We start from the raw sequence: 19,539 nt of genomic DNA on the forward strand, positions 1-19,539 counted from the left end.
CTGGACTAAAATGCCCTTTAAATGGAGACTGGATTAATGGGGGCCAAGAAACCATGATGGCTCTGTTCAAACTGTTCTGTCCTTAACTGACATCCAAAACAATGCTGGTACTAGGCTACCATTTAAATGGTGAAAACACCATCTCAACATTATATTTCCCTCATGTATGAGTGAATTATAATAGGCCTCTCTGCCTTTTAGGATTAGTGTCCTGAAATAGAGAAGCAAATACCTTGATAGTATATCTTATCACTAACACGTCGATGTGATAAGGCAGTAAATAAATGGTCGGCGCTTTTATACTGTAATACTTATGTAATGGATGCTCTTCCGGAGTCAGCCACTAGAAGGGCATGATCTGGAACGTAACCTAGAGGTTTCTTCTCCACGCCCACTGTACTTGCAAGGCTGATGCAACTGGCTGTACACAGCTTACAGAACCCACCCATAACTGTACAATAAATGAATGCTGCCACCGTCATTGGTTAGACGTTTAGCGACTCTCTCAGTCTATTGGTCACTTCGCATGTCATTATCATAGTCGGTTTTTGGTGTGGAAATCATGTTAACGCTGTTACAGCTGTAACTCTGTTGAACTATATGTTTGGTGGCAACATTGGAAAAGGAAACAATTTATACATTCGTCGCAACACCCGTAAGTTTGATTCGTCTGTCAAATATTTAGGCTACTTCGTTGCAGGAAGCTGTCGCCATTGCTTCAATTGTGTCATAACGGCATGTATTGTGATTCCATTTGGTATCAGGAAGTAACTACTGTTTACTGTAAATGCTACATATTCTTTGTTGTTTACACAGGGCGGGTGTAATTGCGTATACCTTTATGTCTCTTGATATTACCAGTGTCCTTTTTTCTTCACAGCAACAACAGAAACTTTAGAATGAGTGTGGGGTTCATCGGAGCGGGTCAGTTGGCCCATGCCTTGGTGAAGGGATTCAGCGCTGCAGGTAACCATCTAAGCATTGCTTGTAATAGCTGGCAGATCCGACCCGCTTGTTTACAGCTGCACTGGCGTCGGACATCATTCATGTGAATATTAAGACACTGCAGAGCTGGAGCGAGACATGGCTCGGAAAACATACCTCAATCCAGAAACACGTTTTTACTCTGAATGTTCCAATTATCCCAACTCTTACACAGAGAAGATTGAACGACTGCTCCGTTGTTAGCAGTCATTCAATCTTCTCTTTATAACAGGACAATTTGGAGTACAGCACATTTCTCATCCCTGGATTGAGGTACTATCTCAAGCTGACTCCACCGTGTCTTAATATACACAGGAATGCTGTCCGACCCTATTGCGGCTGTAAGCAAGCAGGTCATATCTGCTGGCTATGCTTTGAGGTGCATGAGCCATTTTAATATTGTCAAATATGAAGTTTGAACCTCCAAATGTTTAGCTGGTCTGATGCTGGTTAAGCTAGTCTAGCTGGTTATGCTGGTTTACCAGCATGGTCTGGAGATGGTTTTGCTGGTGACCAGCCTTCGCTGTGTTTCAGACACATACCAGCTTATGCTGGTGACCAAGCTGGTCCAGCATGGTCTTGGTCAAGCTGGTCTGACCACACCGATCCAAGCTTATTATATATATATATTTTTTTTATATTAATTTTTATTTCTATTAGGTACATTTTTATTTGAAGTTTAGTTTGTTTGTTTTCAGGCTTGATTTGCTAGTTTTTGTTTTATTTGTATACAAATATTTTGTTTTTAGATTATACCAGTGTCTGAAACGCAGCCAAGGCTGGCCACCAGTGTCCGAAACACAGCCACCAGGGTTTTCCAGTTGATTTTTCCCTCCCATCCCTGCAGGTGTCATTGCCACACAGAGGATCACTGCCAGCTCCCCAGACACAGATCTTCCCACAGTGTCTGGACTGCGAGTGAGTAGAAGGGATCAGTCATTGGGCTGCGCTGGATGTTTGTGGGAATAAGTTTCCTTAGTTACAGCATATCTATTACCATCTCGCATCGGCTACACTCAAATGAAATCCCACACACACACAAGCGAGATGCATAGAGAAAGAAAGACGGAGCGAGAAAAAGGCACATAATACATTTGTTCATTTCAATTATATTTTAGAAATGCTATCATGCTGAGGGGTAACGATCAACACTGTCTGTGCTCTTCTACACAGAAAATGGGTGTCAATCTCACGACCAGCAACAAGGAGGTGGTGAACAAGAGTGACGTTCTGTTTCTGGCTGTCAAACCACACATCATCCCCTTCGTGTTGGATGAGATCGGACCGGACATTGAGGACCGCCACCTCATTGTGTCCTGTGCAGCTGGTGTCACCATCAGCTCCATTGAGAAGGTCAGTTTGGAGTCCAGTGGAAGTCGACTTTAGCTAGAGCTTTCTCTCTCTACTGATTTACAGATCTTTAGAAATGTTTTGCAACAGAAAACGGAAGAGTGACAAAAATACAAAATCAAGATAGATTCAAACTGTGAAATCCAATTAAAGTTGACTTTAGCTAGTGCTTTGTCTCTCGCTTTCTCTCTCAGTACTGAACTATGGATCTGTGTCGTGTTCATTAGCGCACAGAACAGAACGTTTTGCAACAGAACTGAAATGTATATTTCTTATTGAACAAGTATCTCACTGATTTTCTTACGATTGGTGCCTATTGAACAAGCCCCTGATATGATTGGATAGGTGGAATCCTGCTTGGAAATAACTTGTTCCATCCTGTCAGATCAATGAAGCTACAGCCCTCTGTTATAGCCTAACCTGAGGCTTCCAGTAAATTGCGTTTCCTTGATTCCTCGTGTTCTCTCTCATCGTCCTCAAAACCCATTGGATGAGGTCAGAAGTCCCTCTCCTCTCCCTGGGAGAATCTCAATTGAAGGAGGTGAGAGGATGCAATAAATCAATGAAATGCCATTGAGATTCTCTCCCTGCCCCCTCAGTCACTACCGTGCTTTGGTCTCACATAGCCCTAGGACATAGCAACTTCCGTCTGCTACAACATGAATCGCCCTTCCATTCTGTTCCCACTGAAAATACCTCAGCCCTCTGTCCTGACACTAGGAAAGCTGCCACACACTGCAATCTGATGAACAGTCATGTGCTTTCACAAGACACTGACAAATAGAGAATCAGGATAGATTCATACTGTGATATTTGAGAGAACCAGACCACAAAACAGCGAAATCAAGCTTTTTGTAATGCCGGAAAGGTCTTGGTTCAAAACGTTGCACAATAAAACTGGGGAAGCGTTCAACTGTTTGTGGGTATCTTATCTTTCTATATTGTCTTTTACTTTTGTACGGTGCACCTGCAAGTTACTGGATGTGCCTAATACACTACTTCTAAACTAAAATCTACCTTCGATACTGTAGTTCCGTAGCTCAGTGGTATTTGTCGTTAACTTAACCCTGTCTTAGTGACATTTACATGACATTTTAGTCCGTTAGCAGACACTCTTATCCAGAGCAGTTTCCAGTCAGTGTGCGAGTGGTATGTTAAAAACAACCGTAAGCTGTAATTCTGCAGTAGTAAGTTGACATTACATTTACATTTAAGTCATTTAGCAGACGCTCTTATCCAGAGCGACTTACAAATTGGTGAATTCACCTTCTGACATCCAGTGGAACAGCAAACAGCACTTTACAATAGTGCATCTAAATCATTTAAGGGGGGGGTGAGAAGGATTACTTATCCTATCCTAGGTATTCCTTGAAGAGGTGAAAAGGTAAAAGAGGAGACTAGACTTCTAGGATCTGGTGGAAGTAAATGTTTTAATACAGAGCTTTGCGTTACAAGTGGTCATGTGAAAAAGGCCAATAGCAAGGTGTCTGAAAAGACATGGCTCAAAGGCAAATTCTTCTTCTGAGTGTCAGCATTACATAGTCATTCTGAATGCTGTATACATGCATCATTACAGACTTTGGTTGACATGAACCTGATACAACTTTCATTTGAACATGGTAACAGTGAGACATCTGCTACTTTCGGTACATAGAGAGAGATTCAGCAGTTTGAGACTGTTCAAGGTTGGATTGTCACGAGATGAGGCCTCTGAGAATTCTGTGTCCTGTGTAATCTGGGGCACAGAGAATGATGGAAAACACTTGCCTACTTTTAGAGCATGTTGAAGTTGTGAGGCATTAGGCAGGTTATTTCCGATATGATTGTAAGCAAAGATGAGTAAGGATATACACTACATGTCCAAATGTATGTGGGCACCTGCTCGTCGAACATCTTATTCCAAAACCACAGTATTAATATGGAGTTGATCTCCCCCACAGATTTGTCCATCGGACTGCCAGATGGTGAAGCGTGATGTATCACTCCAGAGAACGCGTCTCCACTGCTCCAGAGTCCAATTGCGGCAAGCTTTAAACCACACTAGTCGACACTTGGCATTGTGCATGGCGATCTTAGGCTTGTGTGCGTGCGGCTGCTCGGCCATGGAAACCCATTTCATGACGCTCCCGTCGAACAGTTCTTGTGCTGACGTTTCTTCCAGAGGCAGTTTGGAACTCGTTAGTGAGTGTTGCAACTGAGGACGGAGGATTTTTACACGCTACTCGCTTCAGCATTCGGTGGTCCTGTTCTATGAGCTTGCGTGGCCTACCACTTTGCGGCTGAGCCGTTGTTGCTCCTAGACATTTCCACTTCACAATAACAGCACTTGCAGTTGACCGGGGCAACACTAGCAGGGCAGAAATGTGACGAACTGACTTGTTGGAAAGGACTGAGCTATTCGGTACGCGCCATTCTACTGCCAATGTTTCTCTGTGGTGCTTGTATGGCTGTGTGCTCGACTTTATACACCTGTCAGCAACGGGTGTGGCTGAAATAGCTGAATCCACTCATTTGAAGGGGTGTCCACATACTTGTATCTAGGTTGGCCCCCCCACAACTACATATCCAAGTCATTGCAAGTAAAAAAAAAAAATAAAAAAAACGTATTCAAAAAGGAAGTTTCCGGACTCCCGTGTGGCGCAGTGGTCTAAGGCACTGCATCGTAGTGCTAGCTGTGCCACCAGAGACTCTGGGTTCGTGCCCAGGCTCTGTCGCAGCCGGCCGCGACCGAGAGGGTCATGGGGCGACGCACAATTGGCCTAGCATCGTCCGGGTTAGGGAGGGTTTGGCCACACTAGTGACTCCTGTGGCGGGCTGGGCGCAGTGCGCGCTGACCAGGTTCCTAGGTGTACAGTGTTTCCTCCGACACGTTGGTGCGGCTGGCTTCCGGGTTGGATGTGCGCTGTGTTAAGAAGCAGTGCGGCTTGGTTGGGTTGTGTTTTAATAACATGGCTCTCGACCTTCGCCTCTCCCGAGCCCGTACTGGAGTTGTAGCGATGAGACAAGACAGTAACTACTAACAAATTGGGGAGAAAAAGGGGGTAAAAAAGGACGTTTCACTGCAGAGACCGTTTTCATGAAGCGTTCCCCCATGTGTCTATCAAGTAAGCTTAACTTCAGTGTTATTCTCCCCCTGCCCTTGGCAGAAGCTGCTCCAGTACCGCCCGTTCCCCAAGGTGATGCGATGCATGACCAACACCCCGGTGGTGGTTCGGGAGGGAGCCACGGTCTACGCCACGGGTACCCACGCCGAGCTAGAGGACGGGAGGCTGCTGGAGCAGCTGATGGCCAGTGTGGGCTACTGCACGGAGGTGGAGGAGGACCTGATCGATGCCGTCACCGGACTCAGTGGCAGTGGACCTGCCTATGTGAGTGGTTCTGTTGTTGTAGTTTCTATTTTACATTTACTATCAAAAAAGCTCTGAAGACCAAGAGGCCGACATGCTTTAATAAACTGTGATTAAAAGGGATACAGTACGAGCAGGAGTAGTGTGCAGGTTTCTCCTTTCTTTTAAGATACCACATTATACCCACGCACCTGCAACAAGATAACTCTGATGTGCTTTTTTTGAATAGTGCTTTGCATGTCTGCCACTGTAACTGAGGTGGTTCAGTAAACCCCGCTTGTGGGATGACTGACCTCTCCTGACACCAGAAGACTAGCTCCCCAAGCTAATGCCTAGGTTAGCCCAGTGGGCTACAACCATACCTTTGGCTTGTAAAGCTATTTTAGCTCATTATTTTCATGATCGACCATGCAAGTAATTGGTTATAAGAACTGGACCTTGCCTAGCTCCTAGGAGAACGCCTACTATGCCCGTTTAAACTACTGGCTGGCTAGTCATTTCTGTTAACTCTTTTCTCTTCTATAATCTCTAGAGCCCATTTTGAACTGTGTTTTTATACATGTGATGAGTGTGCATATGATAAGTGTGTGTTCGTCTTTGTCTCCCTATAGGCATTTACAGCTGTGGAAGCGCTTGCTGACGGGGGGGTTAAAATGGGTCTGCCCAGAAGACTGGCTATACGGCTTGGAGCACAGGCCCTGCTGGTGAGAACTTCATCTACATGCATTCTCTATGAACATCTAGTCCTGAATTAGTCTTGGTACCAGTCTCTGTAACATTACACTCCTTGTACACATTGTCATTTGCCAAAGAGACTGGTCTTTCTTCAAATATGAACATTGTGTCATTAATGAGCTTGAGGAGATCAGAGGATTTGATCCTGATTCGATAACTCCCACAGCTATCTTTGGCAAATGACACAGAGTACAATGAGGGGAATGTAGATGCTGAACCGAGACTGACAATCAGGCAAGCCCTGAATATAATCTCAGTCAGAAATCTCTTTTGAGGACTGCTTGTGAATGTTTTCATTTTTTATTATACATCAGATTTTGATCTGTAAACATCTTGAAAGAAATCTATTGCATCTGAGCAAAAATGTGGAGAGTTATTCTCTTGAGTTTGACATCATATAACCATGAGCCTTGCAAATGTTTGCTTGACTGTAGAGTGTACCGTATTGAAGCAATCTTGGTATACCTAGCAACCTCGTCAATGGGTTTGGATCTCTTGGTGTAACAGTTAAGATGTGTTACTGTCCCTCACAGGGACCCGGGTTCCAGTTCTCCGGTCGAGGCTATGCCCAAATTCACCACAGTATGTTCATGTCTCTATTTTGTCTTTCCCATAGGGAGCAGCCAAAATGCTGTTGGACTCGGAGCAGCACCCTGGCCAGCTGAAGGACAACGTTTGCTCCCCAGGGGGCGCCACCATTCACGCCCTGCACGTCATGGAGAGTGGGGGCTTCCGCGCCCTGCTCATCAACGCTGTGGAGGCCTCCTGCATTAGGACCAGGTAGGCTGGGCACCACTTTACAGAGGGACAGTTTCCTGGACTAAAAAGCACTTCCAATGGAAATCTCCATAGAAAATGCTTTTTAGTCGAGGACTAGGCTAAGTATGTGCCCTGGAAATCAAACTGGAATGTGCAGATAGAAATCTACGTGGTAGAGTAGACATGATCCCCTGTTGTGAAGGATAAAGAACTGTCAAGTCTGTGTTACATTTCTATCTGCAACATTCAATATGTTGGATCTTTGTGGATAAGCCCTGGCTGGTGGTATGGTGAGGCCAGTAGGTCTCTGGACATAGCATTTAACAAAATGTGGCTTTTTGATTTAACCACATAATTTTCCATGATTTTCCCCAACCCAGATTCAACCAACCTACAAGCACTTTTGATTGGAGATTCTCCATTGAGTGTGCTTTTAGTCCAGGACTGGGCTCAATCTGGGTTCAGGAAACCAGACATATGTTTTGTGTAAAAATAATAATCATTTGAATGTTTGTTTAATGTCTGTATCATAGTGCTCTGTTGTATGGCTGGATGCTATTGTTTAGACAGCAGAGGGTGCTAGATGCATATGTCTGAACTTTTTGTAACTAACAGATAGTAGACACACTCCATGAGCAAAGTCCCATCTCTTTTAAATTATGGCTCAACGGGAGTGTCAGTGTGTGAATATTTGACTTGAGGTCACTCGGGATAACAGCTTCTGTTAAGAGTAAAAGGTCATGTACATTTATTTTCTTTCTTTGTTTCTTTCAATCAGGGAGCTCCAGTTCTTGGCTGACCAGGAGAAGATCTCTCCTGCGGCCATCAAGAAGACTACGCTGGACAAGGTTCTGCAGCAGCCAGGGGTGGGAACAGGGGTGGGCGTCCGGACGGGGTCTGGGATCAGCCTGTTCAACAGCAGCAACCCCAGGCATAACAAGTAATTGAACTGAGTGGCTCTGACCACAGAACAGTGGTGAATTCATTAGTGCATTGCAGACCATATCAAAACATTTTGCAACAAAAACAAGTTTCTTAGCGGACAAGTTCAGGTAGTTCCTCCCTGTTTCTGTCTTTTTGCTTCCTAGTGATACGCCCCAGGAAGAGACCCTCAAAAGAATGAAACGCCGCTGAACATATTATTTCAACCCTAAAACATTTGTTATGGTTATAGCATGCCAGCTGAGAGGAGGGGCATAAAATGGCAGCTTCGTAAATGTGAGGATAAACTTAAACAGCAATAGAGGATGTAGGGTGAAGGGACACTACTCCTGCTCTCCTTCCATGTTCACTGACTAGAAACATCTGGACAGGTAAAAGCAAGTTCCTAATAGATATTATGGCTTTCACCTGTCCAGTGTTGTCATATCAGTGCAGATGAAGGAGAAAAGAGGTAGGAGGTGACCGGGGGAAGAAGACGAACATAGACAGTTAAGATGGACCAACATGGTGATGAACAACAGGTCACAATTCCTTTACATTTGAGCCATTTAGCAGATGCTCTAATCCAGAGCGATTTACAGGAGCAATTATGGTCAAGTGCCTTGCTCAAAGCCACGTGAACAGATATTGCACTTAGTCGGCTCGGGACTTGAACCAGGTATCTATCGGTTACTGTTGGAACATACTTAACCTCTAGGTTACCTGCCGCCCACTCCCTTTCAGTAGAAACACAGAGACAGATGTGGAGTTGGATGTCTTATGTGCTTAGCTATCTATAGCTTCTGTTTCATAGAATGTGTGCCTATATGTTCCGTCATACATTATGTACAGTCTTACTGGAACTATTTTGGTCTGTTGCTAAACAGCAAAGGTCCCTGTTTTCTATTGTTGTTTATCTCTTCATTTTCTGGCTATTTTCTTTGCTTGATTGAGAGATTATATTACAGCTTTAGTATGTTAATCATTTTAGCCTGACTGAGGGAGGGAAAAACATTGTTTTTCAGTTTGTAGAAGGAGCAACACTGTTTAGACACACTTGGAAACCACAACAAAATGGGAATTCAATTCAACTTTTCTTTATCCAGGTTTGTCTTGTTGATGTATATCTTCTTTAAAATAGACTTGTTCAAGATGGTAGGAGTCATTAATGTTAAAAGTTACACACATATCTATCTATACTGAACAAAAATATAAACGGAACATGCAACAATTTCAAAGATTTTAGAGTTAAAGTTCATATGAGGAAATCATTCAATTAAAATAAAATCATTAGGCCTTAATCTATGGATTTTAAATGACTGGGAATACAGATATGCATCTGTTTGACAAAAATGCCTCACAATGGGCCTCAGGATCTCATGGTATTTTTGTTTGTTCAAATTGCCATCGATAAAATGCAATTGTGTTTGTTGTTCGTAGTTTATGCCTACCCATACCATACCCTGGGTCGCCACCATTGGGCACTGTTCACAATGATGACATCAGCAAGCCACTCGCCCACATGACGCCATACACATGGTCTGCAGTTGAGGCAGGTTGGATGTACTGCCAAATTCTCTAAAACGATAGAGAAATTAACATTAAATTCTCTGGCAACAGCTCTGGTGCAGATTCCTGCAGTCAGCATACCAATGTGCAACTCTCTCAAACTTGAAACCTCTGTGGCATTGTGTTGTCTGAACTACATGGCCTTTTGTCCCCAGCACAAGGTACACCTGTATAACGATCATGCTGTTTAATCAGCTTCTTGATATGTCACACCTGTCAGGTGGAAGGATTATCTTGGCAAAGGAGAAATGCTCACTAACAGTGATGTAAACATATTTGCACAATGTTTGAGAGAAATAAGCATTTTTGTGCATATGGAGCATTTCTGTGTTTTTTTTTCAGTTCATGGAACACTTTACATGCTGCTTTTATATTTCTGTTCAGTGTAGCTGAATATCCTTTGCAAGATAGACTTACTACACACAAACACATCTCCTTTGTGTGAGAGACTTGTTCAAGATGGGAGCAATCATTGTTACACAGTAGGTAGACTACAGTATTTTACATAAGACATTTTATGTTCAGTTTTTGCATATTTGACTGGCATATCACTGTTACAAGGTGGAAGTGGTACTATTAGGCCTATACAAAGTGAAATACATGAATATGCTGAACGTGTAAGAGTTTATATATTTTTTGAACAAAATATGTAAAGTCTAGATAGATCTGTTTTATTAAACGGTATTTCCAAAACTTTCATGATTAATTAAATTATTTACACTATTTTTCTGTAGCCTGTATGCATATATGGGTGATTTTGCAAATACTGGCCTTTTTGTGTCTCAGGGTTAGATTAAGATAAAATGTTAATTTAGATTTTTTTTTCTCACATCGAGACTATAACCTAAACTTTTTCTTTCAGCTTTCAATATTCTTTTTTATTTTATAAAGCATTTCATGTCTGGAATTCACTGTTTTGCACTGTTTTTGTCCTGTCTCACACCCAGGCTTTTGACATTCTACTATGCATTACACTTACAAAGTCCTGATAATTAGAAAATGTTTAATGCACCTGTTTAAAAAAAAAAAGAGTTAAATAAATTAAAACTATATACAGTGCCTTCGGAAAGTATTCTGACCCCTTTTCCACATTTTGTTACAGCTTTCTATAATGGATTTAAAAATAAAAACATCTCAGCAATCTACACACAATACCCCACAATGACAAAGTGAAAAACAGTTTTTAGACATTTTTGCAAATAAATAAAATACAGAAATACCTTATTTATGTAGGTATTCAGACCCTTTGCTATGAGACTTGAAATTGAGATCAGGTGCAACCTGTTTCCATTGATTATCCTTGAGACGGTCCTACAACTTGATTGTAGTCCACCTGTGGTCAATTCAATTGATTGGACATTATTTGGAAAGGTACACACGTGTATCTATATCCCACAGTTGACAGTGCAAGTCAGAGCAAAAAACCAAGCTGTGAGGTTGAAGGAATTGTCTGTCGAGTGCTGAGACAGATTTGTGTTGAGGCACAGATCTGGGGAAGGGTACCAAAACAATTCTGCATCATTGACAGTCCACAAGAACACAGTAGCCTCCATCATCCTTAAAAGGAAAAGGTTTGGAACCACCAAGACTCTTTCTAGAGCTGGCTGCCCGGCCAAACTAAGCAATCTGGGAAAAGGGCCTTAGTCAGGGAGGTGACCAAGAACCCGATTGGTCACTGATAGAGCTCTAGAGTTCCTTTGTGGAGATGGTAGAACCTTCCAGAAGGACAACCATCTCTGCAGCCACTCCTCAGTAAAAGGCACATGACAACCCGCTCCGAGTTTGCCAAAAGTCACCGAAAGACTCAGACCATGAGAAACAAGATTCTCTGGTCTGATGAAACAGATTTAACTCTTTGGCCTGAGGGCCAAGTGTCACATCTGGAGGAAAGCTGGCACCATCCATACGGCGAAGCATGGTGGTTACAGCATCATGCTGCGGGGAGGGTGCCTAGACAAAAGGTATATAAAATCAAACACAGCCATGCAATCTCCATAGACAAACATTGGCAGTAGAATGGCCTGTACTGAGGAGCTCAGTGACCTTCAACTTAGCACTGTCATAGGGTGCCACATTTTCCAACAAGTCAGTTTGTCAAATTTCTACCCTGCTAGAGCTGCCCCGGGCAACTGTACGTGCTGTTATTATTAAGTGGAAATGTCTAGGAGCAACAATGGCTCAGCCGCGAAGAGGTAGGCCACACACGCTCACAGAATGGGATTTCTGAGTGCTGAAGCATGTAGCAAGCATAAGATCACCATTTGAAATGCCAAGTGTTGGCTGGAGTGATCTAAAGCTCGCTGCCATTGGACTCTGGAGCAGTGAAAATGCGTTATCTGGAGAGATAAATCATGCTTCACCATTTGACAGTCCGATGAAAGAAATCTGCCCCAATGTAGAGTGCCAACTGTGAAGTTTGGTGGAGGAGGAATAATGGTCTGGGGCTGTTTTTCATGATTTGGGCTAGGCCCCTTAGTTTCAGTGAAGGGAAATCTTAACGCTACAGCGTACAATGACATTCTAGACAATTCTGTGCTTCCAACTTTGTGGCAACATTTTTGGTGAAGGCCCTTTCCTGTAGCAGCATGACAATGCCCCCATTCACAAAGCGAGGTCCATACAGAAATGGTTTGTTGAGACCGGTGTGTAAGAACTTGACTGGTCTGCACAATACCATGACCTCAACCCCATCAAACACCTTTGGGATGATTTGGAACGAATGGTCTGTTCTATATCTTCAATCAAATTAAACATGTACAACTGTGACATTCAAATGTTTAATGGTATTTTTCATCGGTTTTATATGAAATGTAATTTCCACCACACTGTCATTTAAAAATATATATATATTTAGCCTTTATTTATTACCACAACGCTAAGTCATTACCATCACGGTACATATTTTTGAGGCAAAGGTGTATTAAATTACAATTGATATTGTTGACTTTCCCATATGTGAACCTTATATAATTCCTAAAATAATCATTTTAAGAACAATGTGAAGATTTTGATGTGGTAGATACATGTTTCTAAGTATCATCAAGACATACATGGACATTGACATAAATGATGCATACATATAATTAAGAACTTCCAAATAGTAAAAAAATAAATACATGTAATTAATGTGAAAGGTTATATATACAGTTGAAGTCTGAAGTTTACATACACTAAGGTTGGAGTCATTAAAACTTGTTTTTCAACCACTCCACAAATTTCTTAAACTATAGTTTTGGCAAGTCTGTTAGGACATCTACTTTGTGCATGACACAAGTAATTTTTCCAACAATTGTTTACAGACAGATTATTTCACTTATAATTCACTGTTTCACAATTCCAGTGGGTCAGATGTTTACGTACACTAAGTTGACTGTGCCTTTAAACAGCTTGGAAAATTCCAGAAAATTATGTCATAGCTTTAGAAGCTTCTGACAGGCTAATTGACATAATTTGAGTCAATTGGAGGTGTACCTGTGGATGTATTTAAAGGGCCTACCTTCAAACTCAGTGCCTCTTTGCTTGACATCATGGGAAAATCAAAAGAAAGTCAGCCAAGACCTCAGAAATAAATGGAGACCTCCACAAGTCTGGTTTATCCTTGGGAGCAATTTCCAAACACTTGAAGGTACCACATTCATTTGTACAAACAATAGTATGCAAGTATAAACACCATGGGACCACGCAGCCATCATACCACTCAGGAAGGAGACACGTTCTGTCTCCTAGAGATGAACGTTCTTTGGTGCGAAAAGTGCAAATAAATCCCAAAACAACATCAAAAGACCTTGTGAAGATGCTGGAGGAAACAGGTACAAAAGTATCTATATCCACAGTAAAATGAATCCTATATCGACATAACCTGAAAGGCCGCTCAGCAAGGAAGAAGCCACTGCTCCAAAACCGCCATAAAAAGCCAGACTACGGTTTGCAACTGCACATGGGGACAAAGATCGTACTTTTTGGGGAAATGTCCTCTGGTCTGGTGAAACAAAAATAGAACTGTTTGGCCATAATGGCCATCGTTATGTTTGGAGGATAAAGGGGGTGGCTTGCAAGCCGAAGAACCCCATCCCAACCGTGAAGCACGGGGGTGGCAGCATCATGTTGTGGGGGTGCTTTGCTGCAGAAGGGACTGATGCACTTCACAAAATAGATGTCATCATGACGAAGGAAAATTATGTGGATATATTGAAGCAAGACATCAGTCAGGAAGTTAAAGCTTGGTCGCAAATGTACAGTTACCCCAAGCATACTTCCAAAGTTGTGGCAAAATGGCTTAAGGACAGCAAAGTCAAGGTATTGGAGTGGCCATCACAATGCCCTGAACTCAATCCTATAGAATATTTGTGGGCAGAACTGAAAAAGTGTGTGCGAGCAAGGAGGCCTACAAACCTGACTCAGTTACACCAGCTCTGCCAGGAGGAATGGGCCAAAATTCCCCCTACTTATTGTGGGAAGCTTGTGAAAGGCTACCCAAAATATTTGCCCCAAGTTAAACAATTTAAAGGCAATGCTACCAAATACTTATTGAGTGTATGTAAACTTCTGACCCACTGGGAATGTGATGAAAGAAATAAAAGCTGAGATAAATCATTCTCTCTACTATTATTCTGACATGTCACATTCTTAAAATAAAGTGGTGATTCTACTGACCTAAGACAGGGAATTTTTACTAGGATTAAATGTCAGGAATTGTGAAAAACTGAGTTTAAATGTATTTGGCTAAGGTGTATGTAAACTTCCGACTTCAACTGTATTATGGCACAATTTTGGTAATTTCCTTTACAACTAAAATAGCACATTTTATGACGTTGCAACTCAGGTATTTGGGGAAACCGATACAAATCTTTATATTCTTAAATAGTATGGTCTCAGCCACTATTAGATCTTGTTTGCGGGCATAGTAAAGAAAACAATTCAGATAGATTAAAAGCAGTTTCAATAAGTTTTATTTTCAAAAACATTTAACATCCAAAAGTGTCCATACTTGCAAAATCAACCATATTGCGTTACAACAAGATCTTTTTTTTTTTTTTTTAACAGATGCGTTGCAACATCATGCAAGAGATTGCACACATGAAAATATGATTTTTAGTGTCCTTCTGTTGACACTTCATGAATGAACCCACGTGACCAAACATGACGTCTGGCTCCGCGATACAAGGGAATGTAGAGAAAGGAATCAACAAGGAGAGACGAGCGGGATTTAAAACGCATGCTTGTCTGGCAGTCACAATTGTAGTAGCTACGTTCAAGTTGACCTTTTTATTACACAATAGAGGACGTTAAGAACTATAGAAAAACATCAAGTTTGGTGAGTTGAAAAGCGAAACGTGTTGTTATGCTGAGTGTGCGTGCATGCCATTACCTCCGATATGCTGAGCTTTGCTTGCTCAATGCGTGTCTTCTATGCTGTAGCTAGCCAGCCAGCCTGTAAAGTAATTTCTCAGGTTTCCAGCAGCTGGCTGAGCTCAGCGCAATATCAAGTAATTTATTCTAGGATACGTCTCAACTCTTGTTAGCCTCTGTGTGTGAATGACGACATGGTTTGTAATTAGATGAACATGTTACATTATATAACATTTTTCTTGAATAAAAAAAAAGCGTATCTTGTAATTCCTAACTAGCTGAGTATGGGGATTCCCTTGCTTGTTCAGCAGGCGGGAGTCTGTAGGCTACTACACAGATACTGGTATTTAGTCACGCGCAAGCAGTGGTGTAGTGTAGTAGTGACAGCTTGAGGGTTGTCGAGAAAAAAGTGTAACCAGATATAGGTGGCTTCTGCTAAATGGATATCCTGCAATCCAACTGCTTATTTAGCTTCTTGTAGTTGGCCTCGTCATGTACATACTGTAACTAGGTCTGGAGCTGTTCAAACCTGCTGCTTCATATCTGTGCGAGCGTGCCTTGCAGAGCTGAGGGAAGCGCGAGCCGAAGCAACGGTTGTCGGAGCGCGATCAGGTTGGTGGCTTCATTTGTGACATAAATCAGCACGATAAAACAAGGTCTCGACAGTATTTTGTGATACAATGTATATATGTGCACCGCTTGGTGATTTGATAGATAGATAGATAGATGCAAGTTTGCATTGCTCAACAGTCGATTGCTTGGCATTTCCAATCGTGTTCGATGGCGGTAGAGGTTAGCAACTGGTTCACCTGCCGAAGTCATTTAGCCAGTGGTTACGTTGTCACCACCCGCGATGTCTTATCAAGCCTCCGCTGTCAATGTTCAGTGTTTACACACCAGGATAGCTAACCTTACACATTGTAAGTTTCGTTTGACGTTCGTAGATAAATGCCATCTAGGAATTTTTATCACGTTGCTGAATCATCATAATGATGTATTTGTACGTCTGAGAAGGAAACCCGAAACATGGCCCCACCAGCGGACAAAGGTCTGGGCGGATAAGGATGGATGGTATTTATCAGCGAGCCGTCTGTCGTTATCCTAGAGATTATGTGTAGTGAAATGGTCAAGTGTTGATTTGCAGTCCTCTTGTTGCTCGTGGAATGATGGGGATGAGCATAAATCATTCAATTTGCCTTGTTCTCTGGCTGCAATGCATTCTGATGAGGAGAAATGGATCAGCTTTCTGTATTGCAATGTTCTCTTTAGGATCCATCAGCAAGCAGTCAAGTGTGCTATCATACAATTCTAAAATCTAGTATTTTAAGAATACTATTTAAAAAAGTAATTTAATAGGATTTCTTTGTGTGCTATATCCTGTATCTATTATATTGACCAAAATGTATTTCATACATAAAGAAACCACACTGTTTTCAACCCGTTTTGCTATTCGCCATGTCAAGTAATGTTAAACTGGGTCACATTTCGATTAAACCCGCCATTCTGTAGTGAATGCCTTTTGTTTCAGAAAATATAATCCAGCACTGTCAATCACTGCTGTATTGTTTTTTATGTTGCTTGAATAATGTTAGCCAATGCTTTGGACATGGGATGTACATGGGATGATTTGGTGGCATATAGGCTAATCTAATACTGATGTCCTTATTTTAGGTAATGGTGGTTCATTTGTGTTACATGTAGCTGTTTTTTGATTGGTTGCCAGCAACTCTTAATGGTGCACTTTGAATAGCTTTTACTATAAGTGCCATGGTACTATTTTAGTGGTGGGCAGTGAAAATATGCTTTTGCCTATTTTGTTGCTCAGAGGCTGAGTTCCTTACTTCTCAGTAGGGCTGGGCGGTTTGGCCTAAAAATCATCTCTTTCTTTTTTTCAAACTTGTGGACAAATCACATCGATATCGATACAATTCTCTAAGCTTTGTTTTACAATTTAAAGGCCAAATACACAGCATTTTAAAACAGTCAGAAATAATCAAATAAATGTAGGGCTTGTGAAATTATACCTAGGCAAAATATAAGCCTTCCACCACCATAAGACCCACTAATAATTGTATTATTTTATCAAAATAGTTTAACTTGCTTTTTTTGCAATAATCACTTGTCTGGATTTTAAGTCCGTCTATGAAAATGCCATTTTTGTTACATTTTTTTTACCAGAACTATGCATAATGCATATTCGCTAATAATGACTAACTAGCAGCAGGCATTATAGAACATTAACACGGGTCTCATAAACAAGCCCAAGTGCTAGTGGAGTAGCCAGCTAATCTTTCTATTTCAAGTTTAGCCAACTTGCGTCTATTTTCTAGCTAACAAGGCAGAACAGTTATGAACACACCCTTCTGTCAGTCTCCAACTGTTTGAACAGGATGTTAGCCTGGCCACTTTGTTTAGATGTTGAATCATGTGACCTACCTTGTTTCTCAGAATGAGAAGGAGTTGCCAATTCCTTATATAATTGTGTTTTTAAGTTTATTGCACATTTTATAAAACAAGACAAGACAGCGAGTATAATTGTCTGGCTAAGATGCTGCTAGCGGTACGTGGTATTATAATTGATCTGTATTATAAACAAACTAAGATGTCTGGCTGCTGCGGTACGTGGTATTATAAACAGACTAGACAGCAGCTAGTATAACGGTCTGGCTAAGATGCTGCTAGGGGTACGTGGTATTATAAACAGACTAGACAGCTAGTATAACGGTCTGGCTAAGATGCTGCTAGGGGGCGTATAAACAGACTAGACAGCTAGTATTATAAACAGACTAGGGGTACGTGGACTATTATAAACAGTATATAACGGTCTGGCTAAGATGCTGCTAGGGGTACGTGGTATTATAAACAGACTAGACAGCTAGTATAACGGTCTGGCTAAGATGCTGCTAGGGGTACGTGGTATTATAAACAGACTAGACAGCTAGTATAACGGTCTGGCTAAGATGCTGCTAGGGGTATGTGGTATTATAAACAGACTAGACAGCTAGTATAACGGTCTAAGATGGCTAAGATGACTGCTAACGGTCTGGCTAAGATGCTGCTGGTATTATAAACAGACTAGACAGCTAGTATAACGGTCTGGCTAAGATGCTGCTAGGGGTACGTGGTATTATAAACAGACTAGACAGCTAGTATAACGGTATGGCTAAGATGCTGCTAGCGGTTCCATGTGACAAACTGACCATTCGTTTTACCAGAATCAATGTTCATTGATACTCCTGTTTTACTGGTGTCTGCCTTGTGTGCAATTTGAGTAATTGAGATGTAAAAATGGCATCATTAGAAAGGTCAACTTCTCCTCTATTACAATAAAATAATGTCTCAATTTGTTTCGGTATCCCTATGACACATTTTGTTGGACCAAATGGCAAGAAACCTCTTGTCAGAGAGGAATAAGTGATCTCTCATCTTTGTTGTTGTGAGTGTAGGGGGAGCGGTTTTGTGTGTGTGTGTGTGTGTATAAACAGATAGGAAGAGGTGACGTGAGAAGTTTCACTCACCAAAATCTGTCAAATAAGGCCAATACGTTTCTATGGGCTTATTTTGGACCTGAGCTTGTCACCTGCTTTCACGTCTTTGGGACAACGACTCCCATTGTTATGGACAGAGACATGAGCATCTCATCATTATATACAGATCGCTGGTGTAAATGGTTAGGTGCACAGCACAGAAGGCGTGAAGGAGACGAGACCAAAAAGACAACATGCTGACATAAACGCTCATACATTTTTATTTTTTTAAATGATTAGTGCGATGCAGGCATTTGTAATATCTCACAAAAACATTCATTCGATATATCGTCCAGCTATACTTCCCAGTCACCTTGGAAACTGTTGAGTAGCCTAAATGGGCGAGGAGGGGTACACAGATAGGATCTGCGTAGAGTCTCTGAAGTTTCTCTCTTGCTCCGATTTCCAAGTTATTTCATCATCCTCGTTGGTGCAGGCAAGCAAAGCGTGTTTGGGTCGACATACTGCGCAGATAGCTACAGCCCCATGTCAGAGACCCAGATTTGCAATAAAGCTCAATTCCTGTCTCCCGTCCCGCCACAGCAGGTAACGAGAACAGATGAGGGGGCCTTGTATAGCGCCACAGCAGGTGGCAGGCAGGATGAGATTGGGGTGGTGTGGTGAGATCAGCTCAGAGATTTATGGCCCTTCTAGAGGTGGCCAAGATAAAACAAGGCTGGACACTGTTAGAGGTGAACGTGGCTGGATGGTGCACACAGCTACTGGACTGTAAAGCCCATTTCACTCTACTGAGCCGAATGGAGCTGGCCTGGTTATGGCTACATCCATCGCAGTTGCTGGCACTGTGCTGGAAAGGACCACCTTTGATACTCCATCCGAGTCGGTACCGTTTGGCTCGGCACAATCGTCTGAGGGCTATTACTGACAGCAACACCGAATGGCAATGTTTGGGACAGGCCGACCAGCCCAGCCCACGTGATGAACCACTGGGCAAGAATCCATTGCTGCACATCGTCACAGACAATGAACCAACACCT

The 19,539-nt window shown here is 42.1% G+C and overlaps 2 protein-coding genes across 4 annotated transcripts in view; both read left to right on the plus strand.

Moving 5' to 3' along the window:
* The first annotated feature begins 535 nt into the window (after positions 1 to 535).
* On the plus strand, positions 536 to 10,724 carry LOC135554686 (pyrroline-5-carboxylate reductase 1, mitochondrial-like). 2 transcript variants are annotated; one of them, XM_064987105.1, is made up of 8 exons: positions 536 to 655; positions 881 to 966; positions 1,832 to 1,902; positions 2,158 to 2,337; positions 5,481 to 5,702; positions 6,293 to 6,385; positions 7,033 to 7,196; positions 7,954 to 10,724. In XM_064987105.1, the coding sequence occupies exons 2-8, from the start codon at positions 900 to 902 to the stop codon at positions 8,117 to 8,119; spliced, it is 963 nt and encodes a 320-aa protein (XP_064843177.1). In that variant the 5' UTR covers positions 536 to 655; positions 881 to 899; the 3' UTR covers positions 8,120 to 10,724. The 2 variants fall into 2 exon arrangements, with proteins under 2 accessions (XP_064843177.1, XP_064843178.1); XM_064987106.1 differs by lacking the exon at positions 2,158 to 2,337.
* A 4,086-nt stretch (positions 10,725 to 14,810) lies between these two features.
* Positions 14,811 to 19,539, plus strand: part of LOC135554688 (transcription factor MafG-like) — a 36,252-nt gene continuing 31,523 nt past the window's right edge. The window contains exon 1 of one of the 2 annotated variants that reach the window (XM_064987108.1): positions 14,811 to 14,979. The gene's annotated coding sequence lies outside the window, so the exon portion shown is untranslated. Of the gene's footprint in view, positions 14,980 to 15,381; positions 15,627 to 19,539 lie in introns of those variants that run through there. The other variant, XM_064987107.1, reaches the window with a different exon arrangement.

The sequence above is a fragment of the Oncorhynchus masou genome, chromosome 14 (assembly GCF_036934945.1).
Source record: "Oncorhynchus masou masou isolate Uvic2021 chromosome 14, UVic_Omas_1.1, whole genome shotgun sequence".
NCBI classification, from domain to species: Eukaryota; Metazoa; Chordata; class Actinopteri; order Salmoniformes; family Salmonidae; genus Oncorhynchus; species Oncorhynchus masou.

Coding starts and splice junctions, on each gene's coding strand:
- LOC135554686 (XM_064987105.1), top strand. CDS start 900: ATGAGTGTGGGGTTCATCGGAGCGGGTCAGTTGGCCCATGCCTTGGTG. Junction 1,903..2,157: donor CCACAGTGTCTGGACTGCGA/GTGAGTAGAAGG, acceptor TCTTCTACACAG/AAAATGGGTGTCAATCTCAC. Junction 6,386..7,032: donor TTGGAGCACAGGCCCTGCTG/GTGAGAACTTCA, acceptor TCTTTCCCATAG/GGAGCAGCCAAAATGCTGTT.